This window comes from Periplaneta americana, chromosome 5, assembly GCF_040183065.1.
Source record: "Periplaneta americana isolate PAMFEO1 chromosome 5, P.americana_PAMFEO1_priV1, whole genome shotgun sequence".
Classification (NCBI taxonomy): Eukaryota; Metazoa; Arthropoda; class Insecta; order Blattodea; family Blattidae; genus Periplaneta; species Periplaneta americana.
The window spans coordinates 81,387,486-81,407,637 of record NC_091121.1 but is presented as its reverse complement, the minus strand read 5'-3'; the positions used below and the strand labels follow the sequence as shown (position 1 = coordinate 81,407,637).

The 20,152-nt window shown below is 34.2% G+C and overlaps 1 protein-coding gene across 1 annotated transcript; it reads left to right on the top strand.

Moving 5' to 3' along the window:
• Window positions 1–12,374: 12,374 nt before the first annotated feature.
• On the top strand, window positions 12,375–19,839 carry LOC138700513 (uncharacterized). The gene is made up of 2 exons (XM_069827114.1): window positions 12,375–12,574; window positions 18,701–19,839. Exons 1-2 carry the CDS (start codon window positions 12,500–12,502, stop codon window positions 19,142–19,144), a joined length of 519 nt encoding a protein of 172 aa, XP_069683215.1. The 5' UTR covers window positions 12,375–12,499; the 3' UTR covers window positions 19,145–19,839.
• The last annotated feature ends 313 nt before the right edge of the window (window positions 19,840–20,152 follow it).

The following is a 20,152-nucleotide window of genomic DNA, read 5'->3' as shown; positions in this document are numbered from 1 at the left end:
CTGCTACTGCTACTGCTACTGCTAGGCCTATAGATGAGGAGGTGAGACCTGGCATGTGAGCAGTACGAGAGGGGAAAGAATAAGCTATCAGAAAGAGAGTTTGTTTCATGGTGGTTAATATTATACGAGGGAGAGTCAAAAAGTGACCTTAATAATTATTGTTTTATTAATTGAATATGTACAATAAGACTACAAACACTTCATCACTTTTCAGCATAGTCCCCACTACGTTCAATTCAAGTGTTCCTGTTATACTACGTTGAAAAATGATGAAGTGTTTGTAGTCTTATTGTACATATTCAATTAATAAAACAATTAGGCTATTAAGGTTCCTTTTTCACTCTCCCTCGTACAAATCTAACGACACGGAAGTTCATCTCACAAGCAAACATTCTGATGGGGGCAGATAAAAAAGTTAATTTTGTTTCTTCCATCATGTTAATAATATCAAAAGAAGTGCTTAGGCCTATACAAATTTTGGCCACTCGACCGCAATTACGAGACCGTACAGAAGGTGATTTTTTCTGAGGCCGTTTACAGAAAAAAAAACACAATTGTAGTGAAAGATATATTGAAATAGATACAGCAATTGCGCTACTTGTGAACATATCCTCCACTGGAATTGAGACATTTGTCATACCATAAGATCAATTTTTATAATCTTGTATCGTAGAAGTCAGCCGTCTGGGATCGGAACTAGCGTTTGACAGCCGTCTGCACCTCTCTGTCGATCCCATGATAAGACAAATTAATGTCTAAATTCCGATGGACAATATGTTGAAAAATAGCTCAACAATTGCTGGGTTTACAGTGAAAGACCTGTCCTTGGGCAAAAGACTGTGAATTAATGAATATATAACAGATAAAGGCGATAATGTCAGCGAAATGAGTCCAGAATTCAGCGCCGAAAGTTACCCAGAATTTGCTCTTAATGAGTCAAGGGAAAACCCTGGAAAGCCTCAACCTGGTAACTTGTTCCAACCAATCTGGATCCCCTCGTTTCAAGGTCAGGCATGCTAACTTTATTCCACAGCGGTGGACCATAAGCTCATGAAATTTAATACTAATATCCAGTAATAAACAAAGAAATCATAATAATGATAATGATAATAATAATACTTTATTGCTAGAACAAAATAATGTACATAGTATGCAAATCTAGCTTTCAGGATAAGCTCCCTGTGAAGCAGACTTGAACAATTTCAAAGGAAAAATTGTTCCGGGATCGATAACCGGCCCCGGAACTTTTTTCCTTTGAAATTATTCAATGTAGGCCTACATATTGTTTTTTATACAATAATCACTCTAGCACCCCCAGAAAGAGTAAGTTATATACTCGTGCTAAGGGGGCATTCCACATAATTTTAAGACATTTTATGAAATAACAGAATAAAAAGAAAAAAGAAAAAGAAAAACATATATCACAATAATTGGAACTTTAAATTTTCTCTCTAAACAGTAATCTTTAATTGTTTTTTTAAAGCAGTATTATCAAATTATATGTTTGGGAATTTAGTTATTACTGTATCTTGTTATAAAGCCTTGGACCGAAGTTGCTACTGTGATTATATGCTACAGTTGTAGTACATTTAGGTTCTGCCAAACATATGTTGTCTAATCTTTTGGTTTTATGTTTACGTATGTGAATACAAATTAAATATATTTCGGTTTTCATGTACTAAATTCAATAATATATTGCTATAAATTTGATGGATATCAAATACCTACCGTACTTTAAATTCTGAATACAACGGTTCTGAAGGATAAAAAAGAGGTTTATTAAGACGAATTTCTATTATTCTTTTCTGTAGCAGTGTTATTGGCATGAGGGAGGTATATAATTGCTTATATATCAGAGAGAGAAAAAAATGGTAGCCTGGTCGATGTATCCTGCATAATCGCCAAAATAAGTAACGAAATATTCAAAATCGACTGCAAATAAAACAGCTACATACAATATGTATTAGTAATCGATCTCAGGGCGGTCTATGGTATGTGTAAAGGTCGTATCAGGCTCCTCACCTCGGAAATCCGCACTTTAGGACGTGATATTCTTAAGGAAAATAACAAATAATAAATTCATAATATTCAGTAAATGGTGGCGAAGGTGAATGATATTGCTGTGACGTAAGCCGTCCTTCCCACTATGTTTCAAATACATCCTTGCTATTGAATTAGTTAGTTAGTGGGGTTCAAAAAGGGCGCGTCAGCATCTATGGCTATTTGCATCCTTATCTAAAATTCTTTACAGAACAGAGACATAATATAATAATCAGAAAATATCTTTTAAAGGCAAGTTAATTTTAAACTAATATCCTTCAAAGCTATAAATAAAGAGAGCAATAATTTTCTTTAAATCATATTAAAAATTTGCTCAATTAAATCCCTTGAATAAAAACCAGCCAAAAATGGTATTCCACACAAAGCAAAATGCTTAAAAGAACTAAAAAAACGTTGTCACGTTGCTATTGAAAGTATTGCGAGATAAGTAGTGCCAGTGTTCAAACATGTACAGACCTGTTGGTCAGTTACGATATCAAATCATGACGATAATATGTATAGAAATGTGACACCTGAAAAAGAATGTTTCCTGGAAAATACCAGCGAAAGTCATGTTCGCCATAACATGTGCACCACTGCAATGAATAAACACCTAGTAGGCCTACATGACAAAATATTAAACTATAGACCTATTGCAACGGCAAGTGACTTTACTCATTGCTTATTTATTTATGCTAATCATTTTGATTAGATTGCACGGAAACGCATGAAATATACGTAGTTTTAAACATTCAACTATCCATGTAACTACTTTTGTTACTATTTTGCTATCAGCGTATTCCGAATCTCACCGAACCGTTGGATATCAATGACGTCACGCTGCAGCTGCCTCTCACTTATTCCCAATTTTTACAGTATCTTTTATTTGTAAATTATTTGCTTCTATGCTTTGATTTATAAACTGACATAAATGGGTAGTTGAAGTTCAATAAATACTAACTGGCAATAGGGACCTACGTAGGCCTATATTACAATTTATTGTGCTGACCAGAATAACAGTTCCTCTAAAACCCTGTTTTGTTTGACATAATGTCAGCCCCTTTTAGTAGGAGACGTATTTTATATTGACACATTTTATAATATTTGTGCTACGGAATAAACTCTGTTACTCACTCAGTATTAAATTTATTGGTTGCTTAAAAAATTGTCAGTATTGTAGTCTAGTTAGAATTATATGACCCTTAATCGATAATAATTCGCGGTATTTCTGAGTGGCACTGCAAGTGTTCCTATTTAACGCATAATTCTTCTGCGCCTTTTTTCCACTGTAACGAATGATACCTAACGAAGTACAAATTATGGATCTTAAATTTTTTTCCCACAAACAGCACATTACTCAACATACGTCACTAGCACTTACGTTCTACAATAAAAGCAATTATGATAACGCCCTCATATCAGCATTGTTACTTGAACTATACCTAAAGTAGTTCGAAATACCATGTAATTAATGATATGGCCATTATCTTGACAATATCAGTTTCTTACTGAAAGCGAGAATGAAATATTCACTTTTTAAAATGTGTATTAGGCTTCTAAAACAATTTACAACACATGAGTGAAACATTAGGGGCCTATAAAATACATTGAAGGTGATATGTTACAGTTATATGAACACTTTGTAAGTTTGTTGAAGATATTATTCAGATATGTTTCGGAGAATGCTTCTCCATCTTCGGTGACAAATTACACCGACGAAATGGTTCAGATGTTCGAACTGTGTTCTTGCTTGGTTTAAAGTAAACCATGTTTGATAAAATACACATATTTGGTCAATGCTACAGTGTTCATGAAGTCGATAACATACATTAAAGGTGATAATGTTACAGTTATATGAAAATATAACATACAGTTATATGACCATATAACTGTAACATATCACCTTTAATGTAATTTATTGACTTCAAGAACACTGTAGTATTGACCAAATATGTGTATTTTATCAAACATAGTTCATATAACTGTATTTATTTTTATTTATTTTATTGGGTTATTTTACGACGCTGTATCAACATCTCGGTTATTTAGCGTCTGAATGATATGAAGGTGATAAAGCCGGTGAAATGAGTCCGGGGTCCAGCACCGAAAGTTACCCAGCATTTGCTCGTATTGGGTTGAGGGAAAACCCCGGAAAAAACCTGAACCAGGTAACTTGCCCCGACCGGGATTCGAACCCGGGCCACCTGGTTTCGCAGCCAGACGCGCTGACCGTTACTCCACATGTGTGGACATATATAACTGTAACCCCAGGTCACATATAGATTGCTCATTCCTATGTTAAAATCGGTTGCACTTTGAAGAGAACAACCGCCAGGATCGCCACCTGTCCGCCGTAAACGAACACGAGATGGCAGTACAGTCGCTAATGCAATTCAAATGGGAGTTATGACGTGACTCCTTATGTAACAACTAGATGACAGCATAGTAAACCTGACAAAATTTGTTACCGTCAAAGCCTATAACGCAGAGCAATCTGCGTATATATGATCTAGGCTGTAACATATCACATTTAATGTATTTTATCGACTTCATGAACACTGTAGTATTGACCAAATATGCAAATATGTGTATTTTATTAGGGCCTACTTTATCATAAATAACGAGCACATTAAAATTTACAGTAGAACCTCTATTATCCGTAGTAAAAGATTTCCATAAATTAGGTGTGTATTTCCTTCGTGGTCTTGTGTTTAACGTGCTATGTAGTGAATCAGACGTTCACTAAAAGTTCGGTTGTCAACTACGGGTTCTTAAGGGCCAAGGATTGATGGTTGATGATTGTCTACGGAAAGATAGGAATAGTAGAAGTCTCATGTTGTAGATTTACATACTTCATGCATTTTATTCTTGTTCTTTTTTTATTAAATCGCGTACAGTTGTAACGCCAATCTCCTACTCTGAAGCAACATTAACCACAGTTTCTCCTCTCCCAAATCTCTCAATTATTTGTAATTTGTCTCTACAATTAACACAACACGTTTTCTCGAATAGTAAGGATAAGGACAGAATGGTACACGGGTTTCTGGAAGTTGTTGGGGTAATTACTTTGAAAGCAGGTATGTAGTGACTATTTTACAAATAGACTATTTCTGTTTCCGATAGCGAAGCATTCCTATTACATACTGCGTAAGTATAAAGGCTTGCATTAAACTACGTAGAAACATAACGTACAGTAGCTACTTAATATTTTTTTCTGTCGCAAAAAAAGTCGGATACTCAGACAATCGGTTAATAGGGTGACGGATATTCGAAGTTCTACTGTATATTACGTTTATCCCACAAATGAAGCTGCCCAGTAAGTTAAGTCGCATTCAGAAAAGGCTCACTCTGTATACTACCAGAATCACTCGCCTTTCCTGTGCCCTTCCTAGCCCCTCCAAACGCTCTTGCTTGTTTTATTCTTCTTCTATTGCTCTTTGTCTTCTTCATGGCTCGTCCCTCCGTCTTTTGCAATTTTCTTCAGCTTTGTCTACTCAACCAACTATGCATTCTATTTCTTCTCATTCTCATAAACTTATTCTTCCGCTTTTTTCTTCTCATTCCCCTTCCTCCTTTTTTCTTATATTCCTTGACCTTCCTTTCTCTCTTCTTTCTCCTTCCTTTCTCTCTTCTTTCTTCTTTATCTTCCTTCTTCTTTTTATCTTCCTCCTCCTTCCTTTCACTCATTTTTTGTTCATTCTCCTCCCTTTCTCTCACTTTTCTTTTTCATCTTCTCCTTCCAATCTCTCTTTTTTCTTTTCTTCTCCTTCCTTCATCTCTTCTTTCTCTTCCTTCTCCTTCCTTCCTCTCTTCTTTCTTCTTTCTCACTCATTTTTTCCTTCATTCTTCTCCCTTTCTCTCACTTTTCTTTTTCATCTTCTACTTCCAAACTCTCTTTTTTTCTTTTCTTCTCCTTCCTTCCTCTCTTCTTTCTTTTTCTTCTCCTTCCAATCTCTCTTTTATCTCTTCTTTCCTTTCTCTCTTCTTTCTCTTCCTTCTCCTTCCTTTCTCTCACTTTTCTTTTTCATCTTCTCCTTTCAATCTCCGTTTTTTTTTCTTTTCTTCTCCTTCCTTCCTCTTTTCTTTCTTTTTCTTCTCCTTCCAATCTCTCTTTTATCTCTTCTTTCCTTTCTCTCTTCTTTCTCTTCCTTCTCCTTCCTCTCTTCTTTCTTTTTCTTCTCCTTCCAATCTCTCTTTTATCTCTTCTTTCCTTTCTCTCTTCTTTTTCTTCCTTCTCCTTCCTTCCTCTCTTCTTTCTCTTTCTTCTCCTTCCTTCCTCTCTTCTTTCTCTTCCTTCTTTTTATCTTCCTCTTCCTTCCTTGCATTCATTTTTCTCTTTATTCTCCTCCCTTTCTCCCACTTTTCTCTTTCATCTTCTCTTTCCAATCTTTCTTTTTACTTCTCCTTCTTCTCTTCTTTCTCTTTCTTCTTCTTCTCCATCCTTTCTCCCATTTTTCTCTTCCAAATTCTCCTTTTCTTTCATTTTTCTCTTCGAAAATGTTAATGTTAGAGTGTTAAATTGATTATCGACTTGCAAGGTTTAAGCCCATAAGGATTATGAGCAAATAAGTCCACTCTTTGGTCATGTGATCAGTATGACGTAACGCGACCGCCAAAGACAACACAAGTCACGGGATAAATATCCAGACCTTGTGGGAACAAGATAAATCTCCTGAAATTAAGTTATAAAATGCCATGCAATAAATACGTTCCGCCCCAAAGTAGGATAGCACAACCTACGCCTTCTTGGCAGACCAACACACACCAATTCCTGGAATCATATCACCAAACATAAAAAAACTATAATTTTAAGTTTAACTACAAAAGTTGACAAAAGTTACGACTACTGATAGAAGAGTTTTTTTTTTTCTTTTGCTAAATGCCTTGTTACTTATCTCGTGCAGATTGCTACTGTGCGTCCATAAAACAAAGAACAATTTTGCAACTTGTGCAGAGCAAGTTGTAAAGACAAATATTTATGTAGTGTGTACTTCTGAGTCATGAGTTTATTCAGAAATTATATTATATTATATTATATTATATTATATTATATTATATTATATTATATTATATTATATTATATTATATTATTATGTGAATACAGTAATGGTGGAACAAGAATGCAGAAGAAACTTAACTACTAAGAAATAAATTATTGTTGTCTATGGCAAGAGTACCTTTCTGATCATTTTTCACTTTATAAGAGGATAACATAATAAACAATTGCAGTGGTGAGTGCAGATGTAGATGTAAGCTGGTGGGACAAAGAGCATCCTTAAGCACTTTAGTACAAAAAGGCTTCTTGTACATCCGTAAGGGAATGAGTTGCGTGCTGTGCTGCCTCCTAAACCGGCCGTACCGTCCGCCATGCTATGCATTCTTCTCTATATTTCTGTATAAGAATCGTTATGACTCCGTCAGACAAACAAAAACCTGAGGGACTTCGGTGCCTCCTATTCTGATCTATGAACCATCTAGAATCCACCACACCACTGCCATCTACCAATCTTTAAAGAAATTCCGAGGAAGATCTTCCGTGACGGAAGGTTGATTCGGCGTCGCGAAAACATAATACTCAGTAATTGAAGAGTTCAGAGCCATAGTGGGCCAAGCGCCATTTATTAAAAACTGAGAAAGCAAGGGTTAAATTTAAGTGAATACCATAGTTTAATGAAGATAGACATATCATTTAGTTTGAATGTGTATACTTTATATTACTTGCTTTATGTTTCCATTGAATTATGGTGACTATTTCGTTTATATGACGTCATTCCATTTTCGACCAATGAAGTGTAATGAAATTTTGAATTCCAACCAATCACAGTCAGACTTTGCGATAATTTCTGCAGCTAGATTTATCGCTGTCAATTTATCGCATGGTCGTTCTTTTGTTTAGTCGTTGTCGCCAACTGTTTCCCCGTAAATTGATGATCATGAATACATTAAGATGCAACTACACGGTTAAACTTTTCTTTCAACTTTAGAGAAATGAATGCAAGATTGATATTTAATATTAATTAATATATTTACGCAGTGAAGACCACGTTCAAAACGGCGCACCATGTAGACACAAAATATTTATGCATCTTAATTGAACGTACCTTTTAAACTTGATTCTATTCTTCCCAGATTGCACGCATACGCGATTGGAATATTGAACTGTGTAGATGCAGCTTTAGTTCCGTTACACACTACAGCGAGAATGCGTTTGTCGAGCTATAAAAAATGCTTTCGTGTAGCACTCATTGTAACTAACGGTCGAAACAAGGCACAGCTGACATTGGTCCTGTTTCCACAGGTAGGCCTAACGTAACCTATAAAATTGTAGCCTATAACATTTGTATTGAAATTAAACAATTAATAGACGTTCAAATTTATGTAACATCATCGCATATCAAACACAAAGACCTTGCATAGTAATAATGTCTTTGATCAAACTGCCTTTCGTATGGCGTAATAAAATTCGTGTTTTAATTAGGCCTATCTATACAGAGATGGCTTCACTGTGTAGCAACATGTCCCACTGTGAATACATAATCATTGGTATATAGCTGTCCCCACGGTTACTGTTAAATTAAATTATGATTTCAGCAGATAATGAAAATGTATTTGTTATAATAATAAGAGAAAAGTGCAGTACATGTAATTAATAGACATCGGATTTTTAGGCACTGAAAATTGCAGTTTTAGGCGCCTAAAATAAGCTCAAAATTTGTAAAATTAGGCTCTATTTTAATGAAAATAGGCATTTTAGGCACATCAAGGTATCATACTTAGTTCTTTCACTGAAATGTTTAGTTATACACTAAAATACGCACAAAAAAGTATGTTTAAACATTAAAAAAGAATACTATATTATATTTATAAACAGAGCTGCTCAAATTTAATATATTGAAACTAATGAAATAATGATTATTGATATCAAGATTACTCATTTTAAGTTATTGAAATTCAGTTCCATGCTCAGACTTTATTATAATTATCTGCACAGTACACCACCAGAATTTTTTCTAAATTCTCCACAGTTAACCTTTGCCTTTTGTCACTGAGAATCATTTTGAAAGCAGAAAAACCTCTTTCAACCGAAACTGATGTGAGAGGCGCAAATTTTAAATTAGGTACAATAGAAACATCAATACTTACTGGAACATTTACACTTTCCCCCGATATCACTCTTGATACTTTTTCCAACAATGAAAATCCTACATTCTTATTTAATACGTTGTCCCACTTATTTTTAACTTTTTTCCCAGTTTCGCCCAGAGCAGAATGTATGTTCACTTGAGCTTCCTTTACTATTGCTATTTGGCTACAAAGAGATTGTTTTTCACGTTCTAATTGTTCAATGCTTGCAGGTATGAAAGAAAAGTTTGATGTTATGTAGGCAATATCGTTTTTCACTCGTGAGTCATTCAGACAATCTTTCACTGCTTTCACACACGCTGCACTATCAGTTTCAGGCAATTTATCAATAACTGTGACCACTTCTTTAAAATACTTAGAATAATACACCACTGACTGAATCCAGGTTCCCCATCGTGTAACAACCGGCTGAGGTGGGAGTGGGATATCTGGAAAGTTCTCTCTGAATATTGAAATCCTGGATGGGGCTTTACAAAAACATTTTTTTGTGTTTGAAATAAACGAATTGACAAGAGGAAATTCATTCCGGATTGTTTCAGAAACCCTGTGAAGGCCATGTGCTAGACAGGTTACATGCGTGAGGTTGGATAAAATGTTTTAAGAAGTGGAGCTGCAGCAACCATGTATGAGGCAGCATCATTACAAAACAACAGAACTTTAGAATCGTCTATATTACCTGAGTATAAAAACTGTAGGCCTTTATTTACAAAATAAGCAATGGCTTGGCTATTCACTTTCGAAAGTTCCTTAACACATACTGGGTGTGGAATCGAAGGTCCATCAGGACTAAGTTTTCCTACGACCATATTTGCTATATACCTATTCATAGGATCTGAGATTTCATCCACAGAGACCCATATGTAAGAATCATCTATATCCTTTCGAATGGAAGCTAAAGTTTCATTGTATATTCTGTCTAAGTATTTTTTTCTTAGGGTCGACTCAGATGGGATATTTTGTTTGCAGTATTTTTGTAAAAACTGTCTTAAAACCGGATTTTCAATTGCATTCCAGGGAATGTTAGCAGCAACAAACGCTCTGGTTAAATCAGCATAGAAATTGCTGCTGAGATTGGATGAAGTAGACTGTGTTAGTAAAGTTTGTTGCAGTTGATTTTTCTGCTGAGCTTTAGCCTTATGAGCCGCTCCTTGCACATGCTGCTTTAGGTGGCACTTCTTTTCTTGCGAAATCTAAAAATGTAAAAGTAAACTGAATTAAAATAAAATCCTAATTGTTGTATTGCCCTATTTCTATCACAAAGTTAGTGGGTTCGAACAATCAAAATTTTAATGACCTGCAAATACTATAACTATCGGAATTTAAAAGGTTAAAGTGTAGTGGTCTTAAAAAGAATTATACCTCAGGATAGCTCAGTCAATGTATAAATATTATAGGCCTACTCATTAAAATTAATAGAATTTATATATTTCAACTATTGTTACATGCCTGTTTGCTACAAATCTTGCAGAATATTATTTTTCCATCATAAGTGAATTCTGAATATTCTGTTAGCCATTGCCGGATCAATGTAGATTTTGCACTTATATTTTTCGGCATTATCGCGTTAAACTTCACAGGAAAACGTTCTACCGCTCAAAACTTCTCAACACAAATAAGGTGAGGGAAAGAGCAACTGTTAACGAGCATTCAAATGAACCGTTGTTATTGAGATTCAATTGGACAAAAATACAAAGTTCCACTTATTGTTGCATTTCCTGGTAGTGTTAACACTAGGAGGGCCATTCTTTTAAATATTTTGTAACGGTTTACCCTACTAATTCGCAGTTTTACGACTTTTCATAAATATTTCAAAAACACTCTTTCTCCAAAAATTGTGATTTTATGACACTCTGAAGGGCAGTACAGCTAATCGGTTTCAGACCGAAAACAGTCATTTTTATAGTATAGTATATCTCTGAATCGGAGCAGCACATGTTGTGATTGTTGCCTGCTTCAAAACTAAGGTTGATTCTTTGTCGGCATTTATGCCTCCAAACATGTTAAATTCGGTGAAATCTATTGCGAGTGTCTTGAGATTCAAAACCTTTTGTTTCCTTTATCAATGGTTTCATGGCCGGTGTGAAGCAAACTTTCCACTTTTTAAATGCCTTATAAAAAGTATGAGTAAAATGCGAAACTTTACAGTGAGTTAGGCATTTTTAGGCGAATATTAACAAATTAGGCTCTAATAACCGTTTTAGGGCATTTTAGGGCACTATAAAACTCTTTGAATACCTTTCAATTTCCATGAAACACAAATATTAATAATTATTTTTACTTTTCTCCTAAAGAAACAAAATAGGCATTTGCCCTAGAATCCGATGTCTGGTAATTAACAATGTTAAACCTGTATTTCGCTTTTCGCAATTGGCATTACTGAATAATAACATCGAATTTCTTCATTGCAATAATCAATATTCATCTACGAGTATTTCAACTTCACAATGTCTGAATAGGTTAAGTATTCGTTAATATACAATTATTAACATTTTGTGATCGAATTTTAGGGATATATTATTTAAATTTTTATTTTATTCACGAAATAGTCCTAATAAATGTCACTCGAGGTCTGAGATTTCCCAGATAAATCCACTCGCTTCGCTCGTGGATTTATCGGCAGATCTCAGATCTCTCGTGACATTACTACAGATAACTTCATTTTAACCCTTGTATTCTACGGTTTTAGTAAATGACGTTTGCCCACTATGGTTCTGAACTTTTCAATTATACCTTGTTTTGAGAGACGGAGAAGATAATGAATTGGTAATTTTGGAGTATTTGTGGAATGATAAAGGAAAACGGGAGAATCCCGAGAAAATCCTCACAGCCTTGGCTTTGTCCACCAGAAATTAAACTCCTCCAACGCCGAGATTACAACTCCGGTCCGCGGTCGTCGTAAGCCAGCGTTCTGTCAACTGAGCTACTAAGACGACTGATAACAGTAATAACATCAATGGTAGCGAAAGCAGCAGCAATAATAATATCTAGGTTCTTCAGACAAAATGATATCCGTCCATAGTAAAGTCGCTATATGATCATTCTAACTAAAGCGACTATAAATAAAATAAAACAAAATATATAGGTTCCAGTAATATCTTCATTTCCTCACCTTCGACGAATCTAAGTACTTCCGAGATATTTTACTGCGAGATTTACCAATAAATAAAAACTATACACATTCCTCGAGTTAACTGCCTCACAATTGCTCTGAATAGTAAAGATAAGTTCGAAAGACCCTGTAGTCTGAAATTTGCATGTAAGTAATAATTCTGTGTGACGTAATAGTGGAAGCCGGTCACTTGTAGATTGTCTGTCGATGTGCCCAGTGCACCAAACACTCAGTAACAAACATTATTTCTTGCTTGTGAACGACAAAATGACGGCACAAAAGGTAAGATTCCTAGAATCAAGTGTAAATAGATTTATTATTATTATTACTATTATTATTGTTATTATTATTATTATTATTATTATTATTATTATTAGAGGTCTTCATAAATTTAATTGAAACGGGCCGCTGCTAAACGAATTCGATTCCCGGCAGGGCAGTGTACTTATTCAGCAATATTAGGCTATACTCGTATATACAGATGCACTACACTATCAGAATTTGCCATTAAATCAAATGCACGGGTCTTTTGATCGTACGTGCTTTACTTTGTATGTTTCACCCCCATCGCCTATGATTAAATCCAACCACTCTCCATAAAACACACAGATTAATGAGAAAATGGTCTTAATGTTACTTGACTTATTTCGCCTCTAGAAGTGGCCTTAAAGCAAAATTGTCATTAAGCTCTGTACTCCTAAGTTAGAAATTAGTCTATCCTACAGGTAAAGTTATCCAATATTACAGGCAAAGTAGACCCATAGGGTAGCGGGAAGTTAAGGCGTGGGTACCTGTACAGACAATAGACATTAATGGCTGTAGGGACGTCTATCATACGTGCCAGCCGCCTACACTTCCAAGGAAATACCCAAGGTAGACCTGCTCTGTTAGGTGCTAAGTTAACCCAAGTATCATACCATAACCCTATGAAATTTAAAACTTTCTTCCTCATTTCACGTTTTGGTGAACAAAATACGAGAATTTTATGGGACAACGTAACGATTTTCAAATAAAGACTTCATGAGAATTCCTGAGACTGTTTGTAGTCTGAAAAATCATACGTGTCTTTTCTATGTTTCGTTTATTAAATTTTAATATCAATTTATTTATTTATTTATTGACTTATTTATTTACTAATTTTTATTTACCTATTTACTTATTTATTTACTTATTTATTTATTTACTTATTTATTCATTTATTCATTTACTGATTTACTTATTTATTTACTTATTTATTTATTTATTTATTTATTTATTTATTTATTTATTTATTTATTAACCAAAATTAATAAATCCAAAGCACCTTCACAAACAGAAAGTGTAAAAAAATTCTAAAAAATAATTCATAATTAAAATCATTCAAATAAATATATCATCGTTCTTCCTGCAAAAACTCCAATGTGCAAAATATAAAAGCTTTCAGTAAGAAGAAAAAGCACATTTATTCATCCTATAACAACCGTAAATATGAGGCTGTGAATTCTTACATTTTCCAAACAAAGAGATATAATTACATATAGGAGATTTTATTATTTGCTGTATCAGTATTTAAGTTATTTAATAGAGCAAAAATCTGAATATAGATAAATATGTCACATAGGAGTCATTGCAGGAACAACGACGATATAACATACTTATTTATTCATTTATTTCCTTGTTCATTTATTTATTCACTTATTTACTTATTTATTCATTTATTTACATATTTACTGATTTATTCACTTATTTATTTGTTTATTTATTTTATTTATTTGTATATATATTTATTCATTGAATCATTTATTTATTTATTTATTTATTTATTTATTTATTTAATTTGCCTACTTGTACACTTATGAGCTTAGTTTTCAAATATCAAGTAGACGTGATCAAATTTTTCTGTCATTAGGCTCATTTGAAATAAATAATGCATTTAAATTTTATTTACTTTAAGCGAAGTGTTTTCAGTGCGATTTCAAAGTTACTTTGTTAGGTACCGTATCGATATTATTTTATAATACAATTAATCCGTTTTAGGCCTTGCAAGAAGTATGATGGAATTGGTTATGGTATTGTAGTAAATTAAAAAATGTTTTTAATATTTTATAGATGTACAAAATAAATTGCCAGAAAATACATCTTTATAATGTGCTTTAAAGATAGTAATATGTTTCAATCGTTTTCTTACCGAAATATACCGGTATCATTCTAAATGTTATTTTATAATGATCTGAAATAATCTTATATATATATATATATATATATATGTGGCAAAATCAAGTTCAAATATTTTAGATTCAAACAGTCCGAAACTTACTTATCTACGAAACAGATCTTTGTAGCAATTATGGATGTTTGTCATAGGGTGATTGAAGAAGGTACTCAGGAAAACAACGAACACCTTTTCTTAGTATAACCACACATACCTATTAGGGAATGAGTGATTAGATATCCTAGTTAAGGACGTTGCTTTTATTTCAGTGATGTGATACACTGACGTTCAAAGATATGTGACCTACGACTTTATGATCGTGTAAGCGAACTTTCCAATCACGGGATAACTCAGAACCAAAGATATAAAGAATTGGCAAACTTTGAAACATATCCGGTAGTTCTCAACAGACGGTGGAAAAAGTGTCGGGAAAAATAATTATGTACATTAAGCATAAATTGACAATATCAGCGGTTTCCAGCTAAACCCAGTGCTCTCTCTATTTACATATATTAATTTTTTTAATTTGTTTTCCGGACCTATATGGTCATCTGTTATGACAGACGGATGTATTAATAAAACAGAGAATAAAATTTGTTTGCGAATTAGAGAAATACTAATATATTTAAATTTAAATACATTTACTTATAAATTACAAATTTCCGTATGGATGACGATTAATTATTTATTTATTTTTTTTTTTTAGCTTCTCAGCTCTGTTACAGATTTTTATAAACGATGTAGGTAATTCCATGTGAACGTCAACTAACCAATGAGAATCCACAATACATTGATAGTCAAAGCACAGTCTAGTATATACAGTCACGAAGCTTGAGTTGTGAGTGTGCCAGGAACAATAGACTGTGCCGTTACTATTTCGCATTATCTGTAATGAGGCGATAGTAGCGATCCTAGTGAATAGCAACTATCTATGGATGCATATTTACTACGTATTGAGCTTTGTGACTATACATACTAGACTGTGGTCAAAGCTAAAATTTCATAGTATTTTATCCTATGCTCAATTTTTTCATTTCGAGGAGCTTTCAATTTCTCTCATCTCTGCTTATGATTCGATTATTGCTCTCGAAGTTATCAGAGGATAGTATAAAGCGCTAAGCAAACATGGCAGGATTTGGATGTGACAATATAGAAAGAATAAATAAAGCTATAGAGGATTTAACATCAACGAACACTAAAAGAATTAAATGGGGGTAAAGGCTTCATGTGTACGGATTGCTGCGGGAATTAACTTACAGCGAACGCGGGATATCTTGCAATAGGTGAGATCATACGAGAGTGGGTGCTGGTGGGAGGAAGAAAGTTGATTGCCGCTTGAGGTAGGGTAGAGAGAAAAGTAAGTGATTATGGTAAAGGAGAAGCGAACAATTCGTACACTAATTTTACCTCGAGTCCATAATAAAATTGTTATTTAGAGATATGAATAAAACCTATTTCATAATTAGGCCTATTGTATTGTGTATTGTGATATTACAACCTCAAATGTTTAACCATGAAATTCATATATTCAAAATGTTGATATGTATTTATAATCTCTATTTTCACAGGAAAAAACATCTGAATATATTCATGCAGTGATATCCAGTTGTTAGCGTAGGAATTACCTAGTCGAATTTCACAATTGTAAACAAATTTTCACCAGTAATTAAATTTCGCTTTCGAACTCATGTTTCTTTTCATGAGATAATTACTTATTATTTATTCATTTATACATAGATTTCTATCCAAGGGCAGGTCCTTTATTACAAACCCAGAATTATCCAATCTTTCCTATTTCCCACCTTCCTCTCAGTACACGCATACGATCCATATATCTTAATGTTGCCAATCATCTGATATCATCTTCTTCTGCCCCGAACTTTCTTCCTGTTCACCATTCCTTGTGCATCCTTCAGTAGGAAATTTCTTCTCAGCCAGTGACCCAGCCAATTTATTTTCAGAATTATTCTTTCTTCATCCTCTCTTTCTTATTCTGTCCGTCCATTTCATACGCTCCATTCTTCTCCATATCCACATTTCAAATATGTTACCAGTCATTTCTCTTCACTTCGTCGTAATGTCCACACTTCTGTCCAATACAATGCCACATCCCACACACAAAGCACTTCACTGTCTCTTCCTTAGTTCTTTTTCCAAGGCTCCTCATAAAATTCTCCTTATTCTATTAAAAGCTTTTTTTGCCATTGATATCCTCTTTTTGACTTCCTGGCAGCAACTCATATTGCTACTTACAGTACACCCCAAATATCTGGAACTGTCCTCTTGTTCTACTGTATTATTCCGAATAATTTACCTTCTTTATTTTTCTTTCGATGAGCATAGTCTTCATTTTATTTACATATAACTTCATCCCATCCAGTAGCACAGTGATGTCAATCAGAGCACAAGGGTGCCTCATCGCCCGTATGCGCTGTTCAGAGCACGTACGGCACGCAGATGCAAGTCACTGGTGAACTCAACGGTTGTACATTGAGGAAAAAGTCGTTCAGTAAGTTTTAGGCTGACGGAACTCTTGACGTCTATGAATGAAAGAGGAGATAATGTTCTTTGTCTGATATATGGAAAGCATTTAGCTACAAAGAGAAGCAATGTGAAACGCCTGAAATTTATTAATTGATGTACATAATGATGTATTGAAACTTTGTTGTTTTATTGACATTAAATAGTAATAAATATATGTTTAATGTACTGTAGAGATTCTTCCTCACTACATTGCATTTTAAGTTTACAGAATAAAGTACAAAAAAGAGTATGATGCTAATAGCGTAGACTCGTTACGAATTCTGTCTAAAAATTGTCAAGATACGTTGTCCATAGGTTTTCAGTTTGACAATGTTCCTTACCGTTGTGATGTCCTTTGGTTAAACCAGAAAAAGTTCTGTGAACAGGGCCAAGTTGGAAGTCGCTTCGCCGGATAATATATCCAGGGTACGAATATTTGCGGTGCAAATTATTTATATATTTGGCAGTAAGCACGTATGTGGGCACTTATGAACTTCACAAAACCAAGACTAAGATCAAGATTATCAGATGATACGTCATGTTGCAGGAAACATAATTTCACCGGACATAAGAAGGTTGGTGTCGGCAAAAACAAGAAAAAATATTTCTATATTAGACGAGAAGTCAGAAATTTAAATTTGTTTTACAAATGTGCTGTTCATATAATAAGTACATTATTAAGTATGTAACAGTTACATAGCAATTAATTAGGTAGGCCACATTATCTAAAATCGCTAAGATAAAGAAAATATATTATGTTCATTATTTGTTGCAGGCCTATTATTTCATTTTTCCATATGCACAATGTTCTGTAATTTATTTCACTTTTGTATTGGTAAGTTAAAACAGGAAAACGGTGTTTTTATACTAGTTGGATTATTACATAATTATATAAAAATTAATTATATTCTAGCTATTATCTGAAACTATATAAGTATTAAGTTAAGGAGAAACTACGTTTATTATTTATTGTGCCTACTATTTTATAATTCATTGCATTTATTAGAGAGGTACAGTCTACAAAACATGTTCTGATATCTTGTTGTCTTGTATGAATGTAACACATTATCTATTAAATAATAGAAACAGTTTAATTCATCTTGCAGTGATAGGGCAATAGAATTTACTTTGCTCACCCCTTTTTATTCACTGCTGCTGTCGCAGTGCAACCAGTGAGCACTTGATCGCACGCAGAACCGTCTTACGTGCTCTTGACCTTGACATCGCTGCAGTAGCACATCCTTTAGTATCGTGTCCTCTTCTACTAACAACGTCATATAATCAGACAAATTTTATCTTATGCACTCTATTCTTCTTCCTCCTATTATCACCTCTCCCATATTCTAGAAACAGTTCTTCACTAAAAACTCCAAGTAGATACTGAACGGAGTAGGCATCCTTGTCGTACCTCTCTCCCTATTCCACTTCCCTCTGACCTTTCTTCTCCTAACAACTTTGATCCGTTGTTTCATATAAAGATTACTTAATAGTCTCCTCTCTTTCAAATCTGGAGTTCTCATAACAATTATTTTGATAAGAAGCATTCTTTTAGTTGAATTAAATTGCCGAAAAATGATTATTAGCACTTGTGATATTATTTACTTTTGATATTTTTTGAACTGTGAATGGCACAGCATATTCCACAAATGACTGAGGAAAACTATTATATTTACTCTTTCTTACTATTGTTGCAGGTGATCTTAATGCTTGCTGTGGTCATCTGTGCCTTGTTGAGTGGGGTAATTGCAGATGCGCAAGCTAACACAACTACAGCTGCGACGAAATCAGAAAACACAACTACACCAAGCACAACTGCGACAACAGCAAGCACCACAACAGCCGAAAGTAGCACAACACAAGGAAGTAGCACTATTCCCGGGACGAACTCAACTCCAGAGAAGAAGCCAGGTATTTTCGAGAAAATGGGGCAATTAATGAATGCGATGAACCCAAAGAACTTTGCGCACAACATCATTGAAACCATCAAAAATTTCTTCAAGAAAAACGACAAGAAGGATGTGTACCTTGCGAAAGAACCCGTGACGATGATGTCCGGCAATTTCTCCACCACGACCAAAGTTACTCCTGTAGTGATCGGACACTTCCGCCTGGCGAAGAAATTATTTGGGCTAGAATAGATAAAAAAAATCGCAAATCGGACGCGAGTGAATACAGAATGACCCACTTGCAGTGCAATATTAACATCACTCTTAAAACTACAGGAATATATTTAGAGACAGACGAAACACAGCTGTAATGGAAGAAAAAGGCAATAACAATCGCAGAAGAAACCAAACTTTTCGAAGAGAAAGGCATCAATAATCGCTTCATTTACCACAAAAATCATTAGGTCATTTTCTCCTGCGAATATGATTCTGAACTTTTACACTGACTGGATGATCCTGTAGCTGTAAGACTCTAATCTCACCTATGTAGATGATAATTTACTTCATGCTTTATTTTGCCATACATTATGTACCCAATATTTATGTGCACAAACATCATTAAAAACAATCTAAAATTATAAAAACAATATTAAAACCTTGCATTAGCAGCATTGTATGGAATGCAGTTTCAGAAACAGTGTTATATACTTCGCAATATTCCATTGTCGAAAAGAGAAAGAAGAATTTAAAATATTGTATTCCATAATTTAACAAGATGTTAACTTGGCGATGTGATGGAAACATAAACATGGGCATTATATAAATATTAATAGTAATAACAATATATTACCAGTACTCGTAGTTAAAAATGTAAGTAGCAAGTATCGAAGGTAACTGCAGAAATGGTTGTATCCAATATAAAATTTTGAATGTACCTGACACTGATCCTGTCCTTAAACATGAATCTGATTTAACTCTACTCTGAAATGGTGGCTTCCACTCAGTAATCCATGTTCGTTTTCCTTAAGAATGATCCTACTTTTTTTTAGGTAGAATGGGGTGTATGGGTTATTTTAAAGTTAGTGACGAGCTGTGAAGATGATTCTCGAGCTACCCGACCGCAATATATCAGTTACTTAGCTGACATCCACAACTATCTGTATAGATTCTCTAACTTCATATACATATTTTATACCGGGTGTTTCTGTGGTGAAGTTACAAACTTGCAGGGATGATGTAAAAGGCCGAAAGCATCAAGAC

What these genes read in the sequence shown, in the direction of transcription:
- LOC138700513 (XM_069827114.1), top strand. Translation starts at nt 12,500, where the DNA reads ATGTGCCCAGTGCACCAAACACTCAGTAACAAACATTATTTCTTGCTT. An exon ending in ACAAAATGACGGCACAAAAG is followed by an intron (nt 12,575 to 18,700) that starts GTAAGATTCCTA and finishes CTATTGTTGCAG; the next exon opens with GTGATCTTAATGCTTGCTGT.